General features: G+C 37.5%; 1 protein-coding gene across 1 annotated transcript in view; it reads left to right on the top strand.

The window, feature by feature from the left end:
* Positions 1-21473, top strand: part of LOC108696557 (transmembrane protein 88) — a 68346-nt gene extending 46873 nt beyond the window's left edge. Inside the window, exon 2 of the mRNA XM_018226029.2 lies at positions 20207-21473. Coding sequence (XP_018081518.1) covers positions 20207-20476 — 270 coding nt within the window. The 3' untranslated portion in view covers positions 20477-21473. The remainder of the gene's footprint in view (positions 1-20206) is intronic.
* The last annotated feature ends 2805 nt before the right edge of the window (positions 21474-24278 follow it).

The following is a 24278-nucleotide window of genomic DNA, read 5'->3' as shown; positions in this document are numbered from 1 at the left end:
TGGCGCCAGCGTAAATAAAATGTTGACTCCGGCGTCAAAATTCGCATTTCGTGAATTCGAGAATTTTTCAGTGAATCGAAACGGGAGAAATTCATCCATCATTACAGTACAGGTGTGGGATCTGTTATAAGGAAACTCCGAATTTAGTAAGAACCATCTCCAATAGACTCCATTTTATTTAAATAATCCAAATGTTTTAAAATGATCTCCTGTTTCTCTGTAATAATAAAACAGTAGCTTGTACTTGATCCAAACTAAGATATAATTAATCCTTATTGGAAGCAAAACCAGTCTATTGGGTTTATTTAATGTTTAAATGTTTTTTTTAGGAGACATAAAGGACCAGTAACATCAAAAATGTTTTTTTTTAAAAAAAACCCCAAGACATATTTAACTTTAAAATTGCAAAGTCTTTATTTATAAATAACTTACCGAAACGCCGCTTGTGCTCCTCTTCAGAAAAGGCGACAGGGCGGTGATCCATCGTGCGATGCTCGATTTCTCCTCCCTGGCTATCTCCTATAGAAGGAAGGGAGGAGAAATTGAGCACCGCACGATGAATCGTTGCCCTGTCGCCTTTTCTGAAAAGGTGCGCAAGTGGAGTATTGGTAAGTTATTTATTAATAAAGGCTTTGCAATTAAAGTTAAATATGTCTTGGTGTTTTTTTTTTGTTATATACAAACAATTCTTTTTTAAATTCTTCAAGTTGGAGTTTGAAGCCATTCAGCTACTTAGTAGACTTTTAAGCATAAACCTAAGCCTTTATGGATTTTTTAAAGAAATATGCATTTGGTAAACACTTGGACTGTGTTTATACAGTGCATATTTGGAGTCATAGCCCACACAGAGAGAAACAAATTTAATTAACAGGGAGACGAAGATGGAAATATTTGAACTTAGAAGCTAAGAGGTCACAGATAAGAGTTCAAACCTTGATGAAAAGAGTGCCTGCTTATTTGTTTTGTATATATTATCTATAAACCTGAAATGCATTTTTCCAACCCTGTCACATTTCAGATCTATGTAACCAATTATAGAATAGGCAGGGGCTTCAACCCACTCTACGGCACAATCAAGACTTGAAAATAAATTTCTAAACCATCAGTCACCATATGAGTAACTAAAAATCTTACTTATTACCATGCCTGAATCAGCCACATCAGCTGTTAATGGACCATGTATATGTTGCATACAGTAGGTGGCATGACAGATCCTGCCCGGTAATCAAAATGTAAGAGAATGGGTGGAAACTCATTTTAAATTAGGGAAGGGGCTCAATACTTCCTAATCTGCAAGACTATCTTAAAGATAACAATCCAGGTATGATTGGAAGAATGGGATGAGCAGAATTATGGACAGTACAATATAAAATGTCAAGTTGTATTGTCTGTATGTCTTTGCTTTGTATTAAACTGCATGGAGGGTCATAAAAACATAAAGAATACTTTCTTTTATAATCTGGTTTCTTTGCCCTGGCACTAAATTCATCCAGGGTCTTTACTGTTCTGTAACACTTCCTTGTGTTCCAACAACAGAAGACACACATATACCTTAATGCAGTTACGTTGTGCCTAATTTATCCTTCAATGCGTACTTGCACTAACAGCTGACAAATATGCCCAATTGCAGCAACACACAACCACAAAACACAATTACAAATACTACTGTTGCATATAGAACTCTGAAAACATTGTGTTTGATTGGTTGCCGAGGTATACTAATATGGGCATAATGAAACCCCCCCGTCTTGATTCCTAAATCCTTGATCTTCTGATCTTTTAGATTTATGATTTGTTTGTTGTAAAATGATTGGTCTCTGACGCAGTTTGATACTGCAGAAGACACCTCCAGAGATTTATAAACTCTATGCACCTATATTTGTCCTCCTTCCATGGATAGTTCCTCTATAGAGCAAAAAGCGACCCATATCTTGTCGATGAGGATACTTATGAGAGAGATGCACAATAACTGAAGTATTTAAACCTTCTTCAGTTAAATTATTTGCATACTGGCCATTCTCCAGAATTAGCAGTCACAGAGCAGGGGCCCTTCAGAATCTCTCGCATAATTACATTTTCTGCCCATAGCCACATAATATTTGGCATCCATGCAGTAAATATAAACCAGGAATTAAATATACACAGCAGGGGCAGTTTAAGAACACACCAGATTTCAGAACATATACAGGTTCTTTTTTTTAGGCTGACTAAAGCAACTGCTATGTTCTGAAATCTTGCAGTGTATTTCCACTTAGTGTATAAACATGTCACCTTTAGTTCCTTTTATTTTAGAACTGCTGTGTGGCTAACACAGTACCATAGTTCCAGTGATATGTTCTTTTATTTGTGGGTAACTCTGATGTACTCTGTGCTCATTTTCACTAGTGTAACCAACCACTGCACATCTTATTCTATCAGTTTCAAATTTCTAACTTTTGAACATTTTTTCATGCCATCCCCAGGATACAGAATCTATGGCCTCTTCTTTTTTTTCAAATTGCAATGTTTTTGAGACTAAAGCAGCCCACAAATATTAATCCAACTATCTAAGGAGTGCCTTAGGCAGTCAGATTGCTGCTAACACCCAAAGAGAAGAGTGGGGAGCAACCTGACTTGTTATACTCCAGCAGCCAGGACGTTTAAGAAGCCGTATCCCTAAAAAATACACCATCCCCACAAAATAAGATCTGGCAGAAATAACTACCAGATTTTCAACATTATTATCCCTTTACCTGCTTATGTCCTAATTTTTCCATGAGTATGAACACAGGAGCACTGCTGGGATATTATGTTGTTTGATGCAATATAATAACAGCTGAGCCTGTTTGGTCTACATTTCCCTTCACAACCGAGGAATCTCTCTGAAAGTAACAATGGGAAAAACATTATAGGTGTCCAAATTATACAGCTCCTTCGCAATCATGTTCTAAATCATTCTTGTAGCTGGATGTATTTGATTATATTCGCAACAATTTATCATAATTATGTTCTATTCTGTACTTTACCCAACTCTGTCTTCATCCATTGCTATATTGAGTTTATTTACAGTATATATGGATCTATGACTTATACTGTATGGAAATCTTCCTGCCTACATTAGCGAAGGTTTTAGCTAAGCTGCTACATCATTTTCTTACTAGTTCCAGCAGAGTTGCTGCTTAAATGGCTTAAAGCTAATGGGGAGTAGCAAGTGCCTTCATACAAATTAGTTTGCTGTCTAAGATGAATGATAAAAGTTAACTATTACACTTAAGCTGAGAGCTGCATGTGTCTTGGGGTATTGATTTTTAATATCTATGTTTTTGAGCACAAAGATGTAGAGAAGATCCTGTATCGATTACCAGGGCCAGCTCATTGTGACCCTGGACAAATCACTAAATCTCCTTGTGTCCCAACATATTTACATACTTAATGTGGCTATAAAGGCTGCCTTGCTTGCTGTAAAGTCTTTTGAATCCCATGGGGAAAAGCTTTATATAAATGATTCATTTTCCTTTTTATTTTTAGGTAATTTGGCCTCTGTAATTTAAATATTACTGGTGGATGTACAATTACTTGTCTTACAGTATATGAAGGTATAAGTGATACTTTCTAGTTTTGCCTTTGCTGTCATTGTCCACAACCTTTCTTTTCATCTTACATGGCATCCCTACTGTGCTATAATTCCATATAGCTACCTTGCCTGGTGCAAAAAACAGGCAGATGGGGCTACGATATCCAGGGCAGAGACTGGTTTCACAAAACTGAAACGTTTATTCTAAACAAAACCAGATGGTAACACTACAAGAATTTGGCACAAAATGTATACTCGCTAGTTTTGCCACATGTAGAAAAGGAGTTTTATACATAATATGACAACTGTTTACAAGCACACTAGAGGACATTATAGACAGACAGATTTTTCCATAGAAATTTTGAAAGAACAGCAGGATGACCATTTTTGATCTGATGCGACACTAATGGTGTAGCGATGAGCAATATCAGGGATGAGCAAAGATGAGAGGTGTGCCATTGAACATTGCATTTAGCTAGTGGAAGTCGCATGAAGTGTACACTTAAGCTATGTTGAGGTACATGAAGGTAATCTAAAGGCAGGAAGTATGGGAGGAAGTCAGATGGAATGTGAGAGGGAATTCCAGAGAAAAAGGGAGGAAATGAGTGAGAAGTTAAGGAGTAGGTCAGTAGAGGATTGTAACAAGTGGTTTGGTGAGTACCTGGAGATAACTTAGGAAATCTAGAGTGAGGCAGAGTTGTGCAATGCTTTGTATGTCAGAGCCATTAGTTTGAATTGTATTCTGAAAGTTAGAGAAGCCAGTGTTCAGTCTAGCAGAATGGCATGAAAGTAGAGGAGTGGTTGCTAATGGTATGAGCTTAGCAACAGCATTTATTGTGGAAGCCAATTAAGAGTGAGATACATAGAGCTAGATTCAATTTAGTGAGCAAAAGATTTATCACATGAAAAGTCATGGACAAGATTCAATTTGAGATGCAATTCAATTCAGAAAAATATATCTCATATTTTTTTTATGTGAAAACTCTATTGAAGTCTATGGGTAATTAATATATTAATTATAACAGCTTTTTATATTTTCTAATCAAGCCCGTGGGCCTACTATTTGTGCAGTGAGATGGGAATTCATAGCATTATCATGATTGGTCGCTAGACCGGATCCTTTATTTAGAAATGGCTCATTAGGTCATTAACTTTAAGTTTTCTGTAGGCTATGATTTGGAGCCCTGCATATGTGCTATAGTTAGATATACGAATATTCTTTATAGAGCTGGAACAGAAGGGAAAATTAATTAAGAGTTGGAAGAATTTAATTAGAAAGGAAGACTGGCCTGATCTTGCAACATCTCCCTCAGTGCATGTGTTTCCCTGTTCCCTGAGTATAAGCCTGCATATTGATGTTAGACAACTTATTTATTGTTTTCATTTCTGTTTATTGAGCAAAACTCAAAAAATAAAAACTTAAAAAAAGAAAGGAAGACTGGTCACTGTGGGATGTTTTACATTAGAAGAGAGAAAGAGGTTTATAAGGGACCTGACTGCAATGTAGAAATGGAACTCTGGGTTTTACCTTCTACCTTGCTTCATTATTTAAGCTTTTGTAAACAAAGTTCAGGGTTTTCACTCAATGCTATTTGCCCTGTATTACAAGTAGAAATGTGTTGGTTATATTGTAAATATTGTACTGCATAAATGCAATCAATATTTTTTTTTTAATTAATACAAAAAGACAAAAGGAATGCTCCTGAAATAACGGAAGTTTTATCACCAAAAAAGGAAAGGGCTCTTGAACTTCTACATATAAGAATGGGGAAATCGTTGCTGGGGTATTTAGTGAATAAATAGTAAGGGATGCAATGCATACTATGGTTGGTGTAATATGAATCAATTATCCTGCCTTTATAAAGGGAGGCACCCTGCCTGTTACCAGGGGCAGTAAATTCTGCTCCTAGAAAATTTAAAAAACAGAAATTCATCTCTTCTAATGCAGAAAGCACAACTGCAGCCTTGAACCGAGAATCAACTCTGCCGCTTTATTTTTGGAGAAACTCACACAGACACAACATACTGTCCTGACGGGAATCAAACCCAAAACACCAGTACTGCTAAGCAGCAGTGCTAGCCATCACACCACTGTGTAGATTACAAATATTTGTAAAAATGTGTGACCTGCAGCACAAGTGCATAGTACCCAGGTGCTGAATGGTCGGGAGCTAGGGTTGCCACCTGTCCCACCAGACCCACATGTGCAAAGTCATCACCCCACCCCCATGATGTCATTGGCCCACCCCCACCTGCAGTTCCCATCGGGAAAAGGTGGCAACCCTAATGGGAACTGTTTCCCTGCTGTAGGTAACCAAAGTTCTGAAAGTGGCTTGAATGTAGTATTTGTATCCAAATGTTGAAAATGTTGGGGTATGAGCCCCTCCTCCACAGAACTGCTGTCTCCATTTGGACAATTTAGAACACATTGAAGTCATTTTAGATTTTTTTTAACAAACTTTTCCTCCACAACTTTTTTGATGCAGCAACTTTTCCCAAAATATACAAGAGTCTAATGGTGTTTTTCACAGCCATTGTGATTTTCTATGCACAGAATACTTTTGTTTTTTATCCCAACTTTTTTGTGCAAAATAAATTGCATCCAATTACCAGCTAGCCTTTACAAGAAACATGTGAATACTATGGCTTATTAGATGTGGGCAATTTAGGACTTTTCATTACAGCACCCCAGAGAGTCTTACCAAACAGGTGCAGAACACTTAGCAAGGACATGCAGATCTCAGCATTCCTTAAGCAGATACACTTTATTGTGCAATGAGGACTCCAGACACAGGCACACATCCAAACTCATCTAGTTTTAAAAGCTAAAATTAAATTAAATAAAAAATTGAAAATCATTTAAAATCATTAAATATGTCAGGGTTGGAACTCTTAAGAAGGAGATACAGGTATGGGATCCATTATCTGGAAACCCATTATCTCTGAATTACAGGAAGGCCATCTTCCATAGACTCCATAATATAGTGAATAAAGTACCCCCTCTTGTAAAATATAAGGATATTATAAGTTACCGAGGAGTTTCATGACCATATAAAAACACGAGGCCGAAGGCCGAGTGTTTTTATACAGGTCATGGAACTCCGAGGTAACTTATAATATCCTCATATTTTACAATTGGGGGTACTTTATTTATTATAATACACAAATTTTAGTGAGTCATGTGACAGAAATTACATCACTACTCCCCGTTTATAACTGATGACATCACTACTCACCGTTTATAAGGATATAATTTACAGGATATTCATAGCTTTTGTGTATTATATAGTGAATAAAGTACCCCCTCTTGTAAAATATAAGGATATTATAAGTTACCAAGGAGTTTCATGACCATATAAAAACACGAGGCCGAAGGCCGAGTGTTTTTATACAGGTCATGGAACTCCGAGGTAACTTCTAATATCCTCATATTTTGCAACTGGGGGTACTTTATTTATTATAATACACAACTTTCAGTGAGTCATGTGACAGAAATGACATCAGAACTCACCGTTTATAACTGATGACATCAGAACTCACCGTTTATAAGGATATAATTTACAGGATATTCATGGCTTTTGTGTATTATAAGCAAATAATTAACATTTTTAAAGATTATTTCCTTTTTCTTTTTAATAATAAAACAGTACTGTGTACTTGATCCCAGCTAAGATATAATTTATCCATAGTGGAGACAAAACAATTCTATTGGGTTTAATTTATGTTTAAATTATTTTTTAATAAACTAAAGATATGGATATCTAAATTACAGAAAAATACCCCGAGGTCTCAATCATTCTGGATAACAGGTCCTATACATGTATAGCCATTAATAAGGTTAGATACACTGTTGAAGTGCTTTAGGAGTGGATGACTGTGACACAAGTAAGAAGCTTATACTTCCACCAAGGTTAATGAGTGGGTACGTTCTGGTAATGGTGATCCACTTTAAAGTGTACCTTGTACTGTTGACCATAGCGCTGCATGGGAATACTTCAACATATGTTAGGACTCATACAACTACATAAGTGGAATGTAAGTGTTCTGTTGGAGTAACTTGGTAGAAAGCAGATCCTACTCACACACCCTGGCGCTCCAGTTGAGTTGAATACCCGGTGCACAGCTAGAGAGGAATCGACTACCTCTCAACCAACATGGAACCAAAAGAAATTCACTGGCACACAGGGGTGGTGCTGGCAGGCAAGCCTGGCTATCTTATTGCAGAGTGCAACTTTCCTACCCCTTTCTTACGTTTCTTATGTTTTGTCTTACCCCGAACTGTTGCACTCCGCAATAAATGAGCAAGGGCTTGCCCTGCCAGCACTACCCCTGTGTTCCAGTGAATTGCTTTTGGATATGTTGGAGCAAGCCACAGGGTCCCTTGATAGTCAGAACTTAGTTCCAATTATATTTGAGCTAGAAAGGATACAGCTACAGCATTTCCAATAAAGTCTGATTCTTTCACTGGCTATCAATGGAAGGAAGTGTGCAATAGCATCCTGCAATGCTGGCTCAGGCCAATATCTTATGCTAAAGTGCTTGTAAAAGTGGCAATTTCATAGAACCCAGGAAAAGTAATATTGATATTTTTTTATTTATTACCTCAGTCCATATACAAGTATATTTTGTACATTGATTTTACGAGTAACATGCCCTAAAGATGCAATCTTGACGCTGATTAAAGAAACCGCCAGAGCGGTTGCTGACTTGTTTTATATGCTGAGATGATTGATTTTCAATGCCCTGACTCACAGTTCAATATGAAAGAGACAAATGATTCTCTTGTAGCAAATCCTAAATGAGGCATAGATCCAAATCTGTTTCAAATCCTGGCTCCCGAACAAAGAGTAGAACAGTTATATGCTAGCGCAGTTGTGTAATGATTTTTACAGGTGCTTTTGTGGTGAACATGTAACCATTAGAACATTTTCAGCATTGACCTAATAGTGGTCATGTTGTCCATCTCTAGTAGACTAGACTTGTATTATTGTATACTGGGTGCACAAGTAACAAGCCTCACAAGTGTTATGTACTCACAGCCTAAAATACTTCCACAATGCCCCAAAAACGTGCAAATGTTAAATGTTGGAGGTCCAGGACATCACTATTTCCCTCAATAGATTTGACTGTGACTTGGACCATAAAACTATTGATTTTGGCACCTGTAAGGTCCTGACCCTTATCAATACAGTTTTTGTGTTAAGGGATTTTTCATTCAGCGCTCATTGGATGAAAAATCCACTTTCAGAAATGAGCACTCGCATTTGCGCCCTCCAGGATCATGAATGACCCATGTTGTTGTAAGAGTCAGACCCAGATAGCAGAAAGGGATTGATAGCAGAAAGTGCATTTACATTTACAAATAATTTGAAAACATTGAAAATGTGTAATTGATGATTGATGACATATTGGAAAGCAGCTTATAATTAAATTTCATTCATTATTTTAAAAAAAATGGTTTGGGTGTAGAACTAATTTAAAGGAATTCTGTCATGGTTTTTATGATGTAGTTTTTATTTCTAAATTGCACTTTTTACACTGCAAATAATTTACTCTACCATGTAAAACTTAATTTCTGAACCAGCAAGTGTATTTTTTTAGTTGTAGTATTGGTGTGTAGACAGCTATCTCACTTTCAGAAAGAGCCAGCACTAGGATGGAACTGCTTTCTGGCAGGCTATTGTTTCTCCTACTGTAACTGAATGTGTCTCAGTAAGAGCTGCATTTTACTATTGAATGTTGTTCTTAGATCTACCAGGCAGCTGTTATCTTGTATTAAGGAGCTGCTATCTATTTACCTTCCCATTGTTCTGTTGTTAGGCTGCTGGGGGGAAAGGGAGGGGGTGATATCACTCCAACTTGCAGTACAGCAGTAAAGAGTGACTGAAGATTATCAGAGCGCAAGTCACATGACTGGGGGCATCTGGGAAACTGACAATATGTCTAGCCCCATGTCAGATTTCAAAATTAAATATAAAAAAATATGTTTGCTCTTTTGAGAAACAGATTTCACTGCAGAATTCTGCTGAAGCGGCACTATTAACTGATGCATTTTGAAAAGAACATATTTTCCATGATAGTATCCCTTTAAGTAAATTACCCCACTTCAATAAAGAATGTGCTTAAATCGTTCCCCCCCCCCCTTACACAAATTGTTGAACCTATTTAGTTATGGGGAACTAACATTCGCACCACAATATATTGTATTCTAAACAAGAATTTCTTCTATTTTAGCCTTTTTAGAATACTTCCAGACAGCTCAGACAGCATTGGTATCTAAAAAAACAACAGCGATGTCATTATGATTCTTAATCGTGGCTAAAAAACCCAATACAATCATCCTTAAACATAAGTATTGGAACATATTGATTTTGACTCTGCTATTTAAAGCACACGTTTGAAAAAAGATTCTGTGTGTATAACAATCTTGCTCCTACAGACACAGCTCTGGTAGAACCTCTGTTTCTTATAAAAATGGAAATTTAATATTTATGAAAGTGATTGTCTCTTTAATCTAGTGAAAATGGCTCCAGTTTATCAATGTCCCAGAAAGCAGCATTGGCCAATCCCTTATCATTTAGCATTATGACAGCGATTCTTGTGTATTCCAGCGAAAACTCTTCCAGCTCCAACAGTGTGGACTCTTTTTGACAACCCATTCTCATTATTTACTGTATAATACTGTGTACTGGAAGAATTTGTTATATCTGGTAATATAAACGCTCCATATTCTGTATGTGTAAATAAATGCTAATTGCATAATTTAGTTACAAGAGAAAAAACTGGATAAAGTAGAATATAAAATAAGACCATTGCAAATTTCTGCTGTTACACTATCCATTCAACAACATGACATGGACTTCTTGAAACTGGACGTTGTAGGTTATGTACTTCAAAAAAGGTTTAGTTACAAAGAGATTAGTGTACTGACATCCTTCTGCTTCACTTTCATATATATTTCTTTATTACATGCAATGATCCTACACTGACCCTGATTGAAGCAGATCCTTACACACATAAGAGGAGAAGCAGAGCCTCGCCCATATAGGAAAGGACCTCTGAACCTAACGGCTACTACAGCTTTGAACAGAAGATAGAACTGCAGAGACTTTGCTAATACTAATCAATGGAGAGACACAAATAAGGTTGAATGCTCTGATAGCCAGGGTAAATTGGTTAAACATGTTTTTCAATTTGAGTCATTGTATTTCTTGAAAAGAACATTTAAAATTTTTTTTTTTATTTTTGTCTCTGAATGGGTTAAGGGAGTAAGTCAAGGGAGTAAGTTGCACAGCAATTCTTATATACTATATCCTAAGGCTTGTCTCACCTAGGATTAAGAGTATTAACTCAGTTGCTATGGAAGCCATATCGAAAGGCTAAAGATTAACCCTACTGAAATACTTGCTGTGCCTCTTTACTTTGTTTTATCAAGGCTTCTGACGATCTTAAAGTAATGTTTACATTTTTATTACCTCTGGCTTGCACACAGTAAAAAAGGTGCTTCTGATGTGTATTGATGAATGTGCATATATATAATTATTTTGTTACACTCTGTAATGGAGGTTTACAAGTATTATTTGATGGATGTTTCACAATTTAGAAGAAAATTCCATATGCTGAATATATATATGTAAATCTCCAGATGTAGATCCAGTTTTGTCATGTGTATAATATTATAAATAAAACTTCAGATGTAGATTTGATCACCTCATATATTTCTCATATTATAGTAGGTTGTAGCACAGATGTCTTTATGGGATGTATTGTATTTCCTGGGCCCCGCACATACTGTATGGAACTGCAAAGCCCTAGTTATAGGTAGAAGGGTGTGGAAAAACATATCTGATGTTTACATCTTGGTGGCACCTATGGAAAAGACAATGGCTGTGGCATAGCAAGTACTGAATAGTAGGGAGAGATGGTGTCTATAGTAGCAGTGGGATAATAGTTTCTGGGAAGGGACTGTGGCTGTGTGATAGCAGGTATAGTAGGGAGAGATGGTGCCAATAGTAGAAGTTGGATAATAGTCTCTGGGAAGGGACTGTGGCTGTGGGATAGCAGGTATAGTAAGGAGAAATAGTGCCTATAGTAACAGTGGGATAATAGTCTCTGGGAAGGGTCTGTCGCTGTGGGATAGCAGGTATAGTAGGGAGAGTTGGCACCTATAGTAACAGTGGGATAATAGTCTCTTGGAAGGGACTGTGGTTGTGGGATAGCAGGTATAGTAGGGTGAGATGGTGCCTATAGTAGCAGTGGGATAATAGTCTCTTGGAAGGGACTGTGGCTGTGGGATAGAAGGTATAGTAAGGAGAAATAGTGCCTATAGTAGCAGTGGGATAATAGTCTCTGGGAAGGGATTGTGGCTGTGGGTTAGCAGGTAAACCTGTAGTAGTGTGAAATGGTGTGTATAGTTCCAGTGGGGATAATAACCATCTTCAGCCGCTTCGGCAATCTTTGGGTCTTCTTCCAGCGCTTCGGCAATTTCCGTGACTTTCGGTGCATGCACAGTTGTCGCAGAAAATTGCTCCAACTGTGCATGCACCAATGCGGCACTTACTTCCCGAAGATTAGCGAAGATTAGAAGATGGCTGCTATGAACTCTGATGCCCTGAATCTGCACTGAGAAGTAAGTAAAGAGTTAGGGACATTTAGCAAAGGTACCACCTAGGTTGGGGGGGAGCAGGGAGGGGGTCTATGTAGGGTAGGGAAGTAGGGGATTTTAGTAGCAAGGGTTTACTTCTCCTTTAAGCCCTAGGAGTTAAAGGTGGGGAAATCCCACTTAAAGCCTCTGGTGACTTCACTCCTTGCCAACAAGGCTACAAAAAGATTTTGTCCCATGACAAGTTTTGTATGTGCATGGCAAGAGCAACAATAAACATTAGGGATGAGTGAATTTATTTTCCGTTAATCCACAATAACATTTCTCTGTGCCTTCACATTCAACAAAGAAACAATAAAGCTCACAGGAAGTTTTATTCAACTTGAGAATTCTGGCCTGAGCAACTAGAGGAAATTATATCTAGATGGTAGATGTTTTTTTTCTGTGAACAGTTGCAGCATAGTGGAAAGATTCTTTAACAATGTAGGGCAGCGAATATGCTGTTTCAGAGCCGAGGACCAAAAGTATATTCTCACCTTCCCATTAACTCCAATGCATTTGGGTGAAATTTTACAGTTTTGTGAAATCTTCCGTGGTTTGGCAATATTTCCTGTGAAGCGAAACATGAAATTACCCACCGCTAATAAACAGGTAACATTTCGGTCTCAAAAGACATCTAGATAAGACATGAAAGTCAAACCTTTAAGTATCCATTGTGACTTTAAGGAAGAAGGAGTGAAAATCTGAGCATAGAAAACATGTATTAAACAACACAGGGACGTTTCCACTGGAATGTTTGTGCTGCACCTTAGTTTTTGGGGTACATTTTATTTTACTATTAAGTTTTTCTTCATAGTATTCAATGTCAGTAGATGTACGGGGATCCATTTGTGTTTCTCTGTACCCTGAAAATAGAGGGTTGAGAACAACCAGTCCTCTCTGATATGCAGTTCCATTACACACAGACAAGTGCAGTAGTATAACCAAATGCAATGGGTGTTTGCATCATAACACTTTGGTCAAGGTTGTGAAGAACAACACATAGTGGGACAGCTTACATTAGAAAAAAAGCCAAGACCTCCAGACCTTGTTGTTGATACTGATCAGAGAGATCTGTCTGCACACGTCTCAGACACAAACAGCTTTGCAATCTTGCGGCACTTTCATCTTCTGTGCTTTTAGATGTAATGACTAAACTATATCATGGAAAAACCTAATTTCATCATCTGCAGTAGATCGTGTTTGTGTCCCTGGGATAATTCAAAGCCAGTCATCAAAGGTTATTACAGGCAATTTACTCTGGAATCAGAGACAGCCATTCAAAAGGGGAACCATTGTTTACCGACGACAGTGCCCTTCATTCCCTGCCAATATACATCAATTGTTTAACATTTTTTATTATTTTGAGTTACAGCTGTGAAAATTAGTGTTTGTTTAGTACATAAATATAACCCTAGTTTTTGGAAAGTTTGGGTAAAAATGAACATAACACAACACTGACCAGAGCAAGACTTTCCTTTCCCTATTTACATTTCCGCAATAATTTTCTTTCTGGTCTGGTCAGCCAAAATGAACAGCAGGTGGCAATGTTGTTTCCAATTCATATTATTAGCAGTATTACATTTGCTAATATCATGAATACGACAATAATTTTAGTTTAGATGGGGAAAGTACTCAACAGAGCACTCTGAGCTATTTTACATTTATTTGTTTTGAGGGTTTACATTTTCTTTAAATTTATGTTTACATTTACTTTGAATTTATCTAAAAAAAAATCACCTTCAGATGATGGACCAGGTTCAAGTCATGAGAAAAAGTTATCTCATCGTGTAGCACAAGTAAACGCATAGAAAAAACTTTTCTCCAAATTCAGATCCAGTTTTTTCCCCATAGACTTCAATAGAGTTTTCACTTGATAAACAGTGAGATACTTTTTTTCTGAATTGAATTGCATCTCAAAGTGAATCACTTCCATGTGTTTTCACTTGCTAATCCTTTTTCTTACTGAATTTAATCTGGTCCAAATGTATTGAGCCCCAATTCAGACTATTTGATCACAAGATGCACTTCTACAGGTTAATCCTAAACGGATTATCATAGGAACAAGAAGGCTTTGGCAGTAGATAAGAGAAAAGGAAGCAATATTTATGCCACTGCCACTACAATGAGTAAAGACCCACCTGGTGCTCAAAATGAGAGGAGACATTTAGGGACCTACCAACCAAAGATAGTGCTTCCTAAGATTAGTATGTGTGGGAGGGTTTAGGGTTGTCCCACTATATAATACAGTTAGGGGCAGTTTTATCAAGGGTCCCATTTCGAATTTAAAAAACTTCGAAATTTGAATTAAAAAAGAGCAACCAAAATGTTCTTGCCGAATAGGTCTGTTTTCAATCGAATAGGGCAGTTTTTGATCAAATTCAAATCGTTCGAATCGTAGTAACAGCACATTTAATAGAATTTGATTCCGTTTTTCCAAAAAAAACCTTTGATTTTTCAAAGTCCACCAGTTGACTCAAAATAGGTTCTAGGAGGTCCCCCATAGGCTAAAACAGCAATTCGGCAGGTTTTAGATGGCGAATGGTCGATGTCGAATTTTTAAAGGGACAGTACATGATAAATTTCGATATTCTAATTTTCAAATTTTTTTTCAAATTTGAATAGAATTTGGACTATTCCCTAGTCGAAGTTCACAAAAATTAGCTCGAATTTTTTTAATTCAGATTTTCACTTTGACTTTGATAAATCTGCCCCTTACTGTTGTAGGATTTTAGTCCCACAATCTTTGCACAAGTAGACAGCTTTCCTACCATATAAGGATATGTAGGAGACAGGTTTTTGCACTGATATTACTGAAGAAGAAGGCATATGGTTTTCGTTACCTACTGACCAAAAGATTTGCACAAATAGGGACTAGATCATAAGCCTAATATCCATGCAGGAGTAGTAGTTCCCCCTGTGAGGGCAAAGTATGTAGCTGAGGAGGGTGTTAGGGATTCAAGTGCAATGCGAGGTCTAGAACCTCTGCTATTTTGGAACTCTTTTGGTTAGAAGGTAGAGGGTACTTAGGTAGTTGTAAACTGAACTTAAAGGAGAATTCAACCCGTAACATAAAAAATCCCTACCCCCTACCCTACGTAGAACCCCCCTCTCCTCCCCTTCAGCCTACCTGGTACCCGGGGCAAATGCCCCTAACTTTTTACTTACTCCTCGGTGCAGATTCTGTCCTCTGGAGTTCACGGCAGCCATCTTCTTTTCTTCGGTAAACTTCAGAAGCAGGCCGACGTTTTCAGCGCATGCGCAATTGGAGTAATATTCCAGTCCTGAACAACTGCACATGCAGCGAAAGTCGTGACATTTTTCCGAAAGTCATGAAAAATTCCGAAAATGTTTCAGAAATTTTCGTGAATTTCGGCAGTCTACGCAGGGTAGGGTTTTTTTTTATGTTACAGGTTGAATTCTCCTTTGAAGAGATACTGTCACCAGAAATTAAACAATTTTTTACATCTATCATGCTGCTTATAAGTACTTATAACTTTGCCATGAAGTATTTTCACAATGTTCCTGTATGCGGGGGCTGCCATATTTCTGCAGCCGGAGTCTGTTAGTATTAGAAACTTTAACTGACAGGCTGAGATGGGACAGTCAGGTTGGCAAAACAGTCAGGTTTAGAAACTTCAACTAACAATTACTTACAAAAACAAACCTCTCAGCACAAAACGATCAACATGACCTATAGGTAACTTTTAATGTACATTCATATTTTACAAAGTAGTTTTTTAGTGTCAGTATCACTTTAATGACCTAGAAATTAAAGCAAAGCAAGGTTTACGCTTGCATCATGTAATGGGACATAAATTATTGAAAAAAGGCAAAAAAAAAAAAAAATTCCCAGCAGCTAGGTATCCACAGCTAGCCCTGTGAGTGCATTGGTATATACATACTCTATAAAAAGAGGAGAATACACCTGCTCTTGTGTGAATAATGTTGAAAAAATATTTGTGTTTTATATGTGCACTTCCTTGGGACAGTAACAAGATGTTTACTTTGTGGGAGAAAAACATTTTTATTTTTTCCTGGATTGAAGTCTAACAGATGGGATGGTTTTCTAACAGGAGAATTGGGGAATAAACAAGAAGCCAGAGCCTACACGGGAGAACAAATATGTACAATTCTCAAACATATAATTGTCTCTTTCTTTCACATTGTTTGTAAACAAGAACAAATCCCTATCGGATAATCTGAAAATACTTTGTTACCCAGGACTAGGGGAAAAAACACCCTTGTGATCACTCACAACAGCTAACTTTTAGCAGAACATACTTTTGGATATTAAACCATTGTGGGTTTGTAATTTATTGCATGAGAGAGCACAAAACTTGTTTAAGCTGCTGCCTCTGTCTCTGCTAGAGGATTGGAAGAGACTTTCATTAGACTCTTGTAGCTATTGACCTTGGCAAAATATTCTGCATTTGCTTTATAGCCACTCACAACCCCCCTGCACATTACATGTCAGCAGATAAAGAATGAAGCCTGTGGTGGGAGATTAAGCAGCAAAGTGGAATTCAGTTATATTGTTGCATCCATTTTAACTGATGGTAATTATCAGTGAAATAGACTAGAACCTGCATTGGCTGTTATTAAATTCAGCTGTCAAGATTATAGTCACTTTTTTGCATAGATACTGGTATACTTGTACACTAAAGGCATTTATATACACTAAAGGGTATTCAATCGAAACACAGTTAAAAATGGTTGAGCATGGTTTGGCTGTGTATGATTTATTTCTCTTGGATTGGGAAGATGTGTATGAATTCATAAATAAATACATAAATCATCGCCAGCATACCTTACACATGGACATCAATTGAAATGGTTTTATTTTCTGTGCTGTCTACCATGGGATGTTCTGTATTTCATATCAAAATAGATTTGGGGAATATACTAGACATCTGGTCTTGATTGTTCCATTCAATGGTATTCCCATAGTGATGACAATTTTGCTGCCTGCCACTGTGTTCATATCATTTCAGAATAGAAAAAAAAGGGGAATTCAACAAGTTTAACAAGATTATATACCATGTCTCTCTTTACTAAATTATTCTCAATGTGAGCAGAGTATTATCTGCATTTGCAGAATCCTAATCAATAGAATATTCTATGTTGTATGTCTTAGCCTTCTCTAGATCTGCTCAAACTGTAAGGTGAGCCTCAATATTAATGCAGCCAATCTAACCAGACCATACTCATTCATCAAATCAGGTTCTAGGGCTATGCCTCACTATAAAGATCACCATGGAACAAACTGTGAGGGTTACCCTTACCCCTAATCCTGTTTGTACCTTACTAGTGGTGACCTCTCTGATATCACTAATGGGTTTGGGTCAAAGGAATTGCTGAATGCTGTTGGTGAGTTCACCTGTGGTTATATATAGATGTGTAACGATCATTTTCTTATTTGTTTTGTAAATAATCATTAAAAAAATGCGTGCGAGTGAGCCCTGTATGCCCTATGCATGGCTGTAGCAGCTGCAACTTCAGTATCAATCACCACTAGTGATGGGCGAATTTGGGGAGTTTTGCTTAGCAGAAAAATTACGAATTTCTAGTGAAATGGCTAAAAATTTGCGAAACGGCATCTAGATGTTGACACCGGCGTCCATTTTTTGGACGCCTGCGCAAATTCTAAAAACTATTGTCCTGAGTTAGGAATAAGAAAATAGAATATTTTAGTGCACAGGGCAGTGGAGATTAGTGATTAGTGATGAGGCTCAAATTTGCGGCGAATTCCCGCGATTTGCCACCGGCGAATAAATTTGCGAAACTGCCGCGAAAATTCGCCGGCATCCAAAAAAATGGACGGCGGTGAATTTTCGCGGCGGTTTCGCGAATATATTTGCTGCGAATTTGCGCCTGCCCAATAAATACGCCCATCACTAATCTCCACTGCCCTGTGCACTAAAATATTCTATTTTCTTATTCCTAACACAGGACAATAGGTTTTTTTCATTATGGTTTATTTATATAGTGCCAGCATATTTATATTCAGCAGTACACTGGGGGATACAAACAATGCAACAAACCACTTACACTCAAAAGAGCAAGCGTAATATAACAAGACATGAGGCCAGAGGGCTGTGCTGGTAGAGACTCACTGTGCTGCAATATGGTTGTTATATGGGGATGCTTCTGTGGAAGCAATGAAAGGACAGTAATGATTGTAGACATGAGGTCTTGGAGAAAGACATGATGAGAGCACACCGCAGGGTAAGCAATGAGCAAAGCAGCTTATACAATGGCACTCTCAGCTTCCAGGTCTTATCCTAAGTGGAACCCAGAGATGCCTTCCTAGTCCCTGAGTCTGTACACTTATTTCCCTACGTCTGGGCAATCGTGCACCCAGCAACCTAGTCCCACTAATGCTTGATAGAGCTTTGGGGTGTTTGGATAAATATCCTTAATCTATATATCACTCCTAGAGTGACCTATTAAAGAGTGTAGGGTACCATTTACATCATTTATCTAGGTTCCACTAAACCCTTAATGCCTTCTCAGGTAAGCAATGCTACAAAATGGACCCTGAGCACACATGGGCTCAGTTTATATACTTTACATACTTCCACCTAGTGACAAAACTAAAGAACTCTAGAGGTCATACTTTTACCCTGGAAACAAGGACTTACTTTTTTGAAGCAAAGGGCTATCTAAGCATATACTGAGGCCCATGTAGCTGGCCAAACATTAGGGAACTCTTCTATTTAAAGGGGAAGCTAACGTACCAGTCCGCTACACATGTTTGCAAATAAATGGACCTGTTGCCCAGACTGACCTATCCTGACATGTTTTATTGAACTGTTATATAAAAATAAAAAGTGAATTCAAACAGTTTATATTTACCCTTATTGGCCTCTTAAGCAGGCTGATTCAGATATGATCCATATTTACATAGAGCACCATATGACCACATACATGAATGTGTTACAAAGCAAACACTGTAGATTCTACATTTGGTAGAACTTAAATGAAGTAAAAGAATAGACAGACTCTATAAAGACAGTTCATGTCTCCACACTGGAACAGAGTCAAATATTATCTAGGTCTCATGACAGGGCTCCAGCAGCTCCAATATTCCAAAATTCCTCAATTCCACCGGGTCAGAACACAAAAACTTTTCAGTCGTGGCAAGACAATAATTTGGACAAAGCAACACACCAGTTTATGGTGAAAGGTCCAATCGCTCTGGCATAATTTCCCCAAACAGTACTTTATAGGACAAAAAAAAATTTACATTACGCAGCCTCTCTCAAAACTCACTGGTCGAATGCATCTGGTAATATGACCTTTTTTTAAAGATGGTGTATCCAAGCCTCATGCCCTCGTCACATGATATCCTTGTTATATAGTGCCTTGTGTAAAATAACAAATCCTCTGGACTATCCCTACATGGTGGCCTAGCAAACAGATCTCAGCCAAACTATTGACCCAGAGGACTGGTCCATGATCTGGCTCCTAAAACAAGCTCAATTAACACAATACTGCTGGAAGCCTCTTATAAAGTTCTGTTAATGAGATACTTGACCCATCAGAGAATTGCTCAATATGTAGGAAATGCAAACTTAACTACTATAGTTTTGTACTCCAGGAACATGACCCGATTCTAAAGTTTTGCCTGGATGCTCTACAGATGCCCGGATCCATCATCTGTCTGTTTATCTTTTATCTATACTCACACATAGGCCTTTTAAGGAAAATTGATTAAGGATAAAAAATGTCTGTGCAATGATTTACATACTCACCAGTTTTTCTTTTCCTTTTTCTTATTTTTAGTTTTCTTTGTCAGTGGTGATTTTTACATTTTCTGTTACCTTATGTCTATGATTATGCTCAACATTGCAGTCTCCATGGGGCCCAGACTATATGGCAAATGTATAACTTTTAATAGAAATGTTAAAAAAGAAAAAAAGAATAGACAGAACACATTTTCAATACATGATCTATAAAATTCAAGTGTTTAGTTATTCTGTCCTAATCTTTTTTTTTTCTTGATACAGGTCTTGCATTCCGACGCCTCGTATTGCAAAACCCTACTGGATGACAACAGCTCCTCGGCTCTGATAATCCTGGGTTTCGTTATGATGTCTCCACTGATCGTGTTGGCCATGGCTGTATACTGTGGCCTTGCCAGGAGACTGCGGCTCTTCATGTGTTTTCAGCCATACACGCGGGCTCTGTATAAGGGGGTGCGATGGAGATGGTATGAAGAGGGTGGAATATGTGGCTGTGCCAGAGAATGGAATAGCCATGTCAAAGCATGGGTATAAATGTCCCAAAGACTGATGCCAAGTTATTATTTCTCTTTGCCCTTCTGGAAAGATCCATCCTTCGTTCTTAGTGCATTAAATAAACTCAGGTCTTCTGCAAAGCTTTCTGCTTAGTTACAAAGAACAGTTACCAGCTGTCAAATCAGCTACTCCTTCCTTTAATTTCATTGTCCCCGTCAAATGGAGGCGTATTTACAAAGTGTATTTCTTTTCTGGTATCAGGACCCTGATAATGTCACCCAAAAAACTATCCCAAAAGAACAGTATGTCAGTATGTAGAGTGCACTGGCATTTTCTGCTTATTATTGAAGAGCTTGGCTCATAGATTTCTATTGGTGTATTGTATTTTGTTCATTGTGTACAGAACATCACAACTGTGTTTCGGTGGCAGTATCTTTCCATTGTGTCAGTCATTAGATGTTGTATTAGCTGCACTTCCAAGGCATATATCCTGCAGTGCACACTGTATGAAGTAGATTTCTATAGATATCATCCACAGCATGTAAAGCACTCTCCTCTACAAAGCACCGTACATTTGCATGTTATTCATGCCTAATGCATAGTCACATCTGCTAAGGCAGCAGCATTCTGGAAAAAGAGTGTCACATTATACTATAAGAGCTGAGTGATGTTGTGGCATTGCTCTTAAAATGCCCTATAGGTGAGACTATAAATAAGAACCACAATGTCTGTCTACATTATCTCTCTCTGTCTATCTGTCTTGCCCTCTATGGTATATTTCACAAAATATACCATGAATTTATATCCAGACGAAGAATAATAGATGGCATCTTAACATGTCATAAAGGTATATAGATGTTTCATACTTGTGTGTAATTTGATCTTAGCCAAGGGATATTATTATGAAACGAGTCTCAGTTTTCAGTTTCCTCTGAATGTTGTACAGTAAATGATTTTTTTTTTACATTCTTAAATGTAATACATTTGCACTGTATTAAGGAAAGATTGGAAACAATAAAGATACCCTTAATGCAAATCAGTACCTGAGTTTTCACTTTACAATCCAAGTATAGGATCCGTTATCTGAAAACCCGTTATCCAGAAAGCTCTGAATTACGGGAAGGCAGTCTCCCATAGACTCCATTATAATCGAAGTCAAATTTTAAAAAATATTCCTTTTTCACTGTAACAATAAAACAGAACCTTGTACTTGACCCCAGCTAAGATACTGTATATTGTGTCCTTACTAGAGAAAAAACAATACTATTGGGTTTAATTAATGTCTAAAATATTTTTTAGTAGACGTAAAGTACAGTGACCCAGATTACGGAAAGATCCCTTATCTGGAAAACCTCAGGTCCCGAGCATTCTGTTTAACAGGTCCCATACCTGTATAAGATACTGAAAGCTGCATATTGGTATTTGGACTCTCTCGGTTGCTTGAAACTAGAACAGAAAATATGTGTTTTATCAAGGGTTTAGGAACTATGGGCTGAGTTATGTAATTATCACCATAGCTGTTTCCATGTCAGTGCAATAGTAAGTTATTGTCACCTCCAGTTACACTCAATATAGTTTACCTTCTGGAAAATGACACTCCTGAGGGGGTAAATAAGTTACATAGAAACTAGTTTAGTGCATATCATTAGATATCATTAGATATTAATGCAGCATGTAGAGTTTAAATGGATATTTAAACTTTTTAAACATCACTATGGATATTGGAGCAGTAAACAAAAACTACTTCTACCATGGCCCTTGGATGAGTCACAGTAAAGTAAACAAAAAAGTAATTTCAATCAAAAATGCATCCCCTGCTTTCATCTTGTCAATTATCAGATGTGTAAGACATAATTATGACTTGTGCATGAAGTGTTTGTGGCAGAACCACAGAACTTAACAGCATAAGTAAATTCTGTTGGGGATAATGTACCTTGTAATAGTAGGTGCAATGTTAGCCCTAGTCTTGCAACCCATAGAAACCAACTGCTTTCTAAAGTGCTTACAAACAGTGGGCCATTAAATAACCTATTGATTGACTGCTGTGAGTTATTAGATCTGTAGCAAACATTACACTACTCGAGTGCTACTACAGGGGGTTTATGGCCCTGAGTTTGAAATGCCAAAAGATTTAAATGGGTTCATTGGGCACAAATAATTTGATATTTCAGCTAAGAAATAAAATCATTGGTAACTGGTAAGAGCCAACACATAAGAGCCTTGCAAACTTTTTTCTTATAAACAGTGTCTAATGATATCACATTTGTCACATGACTCAATAAAATGTGTGTATTATAAAAGATAATGCTGTTTTGCCTTGATATAAAATGTACATGAAGTAACCGTAGAATTCCATGACTATACAGCAAGTAATTGATCTGCAGCTTCATCTAGATTTCCTTAGTGACTTCTAATATTTTTATATTTTTCACAAGGGGTAAGTTATTCCCTACTTTATTATCCTTTATTTATATGCTGACATATTATCCAGTGAGACTGTTTATTGTCTCTCCAGTGCAGCTTACAATCTAATTGCCTGACCACATTCACAGGTACTAGGGTCATTATCCTCAGGAGCCAGTCATTGATTTAGAATGTGGAAAATATTGGTTCCAAGCGATACCCACCAGACAATGCTAGCATCTGTGATAGGCAGTCCCTATTCATCTGAACAAAATGAGGGCTGGCAGGAGATTTGATTTCCATGGTCCGTCATGAGAGGGGCTTCTACAAATAAAACACCCATGTACTCTAAGCATAAACAGTCCATTGGTACATTCCATTACGTTGTCAATATACCATAGAACTAATGGTAAGAGTAGTGCTCTGCAGAATAGAACAATATGTTCCTGTGTTCAATGTATCCATGCACATATAGGTTTGTATATGTATTCTGTAGATATAAACCTTCTCACCATGGTTGTTCAGGAGGGAGGGAAAGTCATCAACCAAAAGCACCCTGTTTCCTAGCCTTGAAGATAAAGTTAATACCAGGTCTGAACGCGACTGATGTGACTATTCTTATGACATCATCACTTAGAGTGTAAGCTCTGTAGATGTAAAGCTGAAATCCCAGCAACACTTGAATACACTTAAAGGAGTGGTTCACCTTTGAGTTAACTTTTAGTATGATGTAGAGAGTGATATTACTTACTCTGTTCTCCGCTCTCTGACACCATGTTCTTCCTCTCTTCAATCTCTCACTCTCTGGCACCCAACTCTATTTCTCTCTCTCTGTTCTCTCACTCTCAGAAATTGATTTGAATTAGAGACTGGAATATGATAGGAGAGGCCTGAATAGAAAGATTTGTAGCCTTACAGAGCATCTGTTTTTTAGATGAGGTCAATTAAACAGTACCTTGTACTTCATCCCAACTAAGATATAATCCTTATTGAAGGCAAAACAATGCTATTGGGTTGAATTAACATTTAAATGATTTTTTTTAGTATACTTAAGGTATGGTGATCCAAAAAAAACCCCAGGTCCTGAGCATTCTGGATAACAGGTTCTATACCTGCACTACAGTATTTATATGCAGCTTCTCACTTAGTGTTGAGCGGTTTAGTGCAGCCCCACCAGTACAATTTATATTAGGGATGTACAAAATCCGGGATTCAGTCCAGGATTTGGCTTTTTTCAGCAGGATTGTTCATGTGAAATCATGTGACTTTTCATAACACAAACAAAAGTAAATTTTGTTTAACTGCTAACTGAGCGTGTGGTTCTCTTTCCCCCTCACTTCTCTAATTTACATATGCAAATCAGGGTTCGGTTCAGTATTCAGCCCAATCTTTCACAGAGGATTTGAGATTCGGCTGAATCCTATAAAAGTGGATTCGG

This window comes from Xenopus laevis, chromosome 7L, assembly GCF_017654675.1.
Source record: "Xenopus laevis strain J_2021 chromosome 7L, Xenopus_laevis_v10.1, whole genome shotgun sequence".
NCBI classification, from domain to species: domain Eukaryota; kingdom Metazoa; phylum Chordata; class Amphibia; order Anura; family Pipidae; genus Xenopus; species Xenopus laevis.
This window is presented reverse-complemented; position numbering and strand designations above follow the sequence as displayed.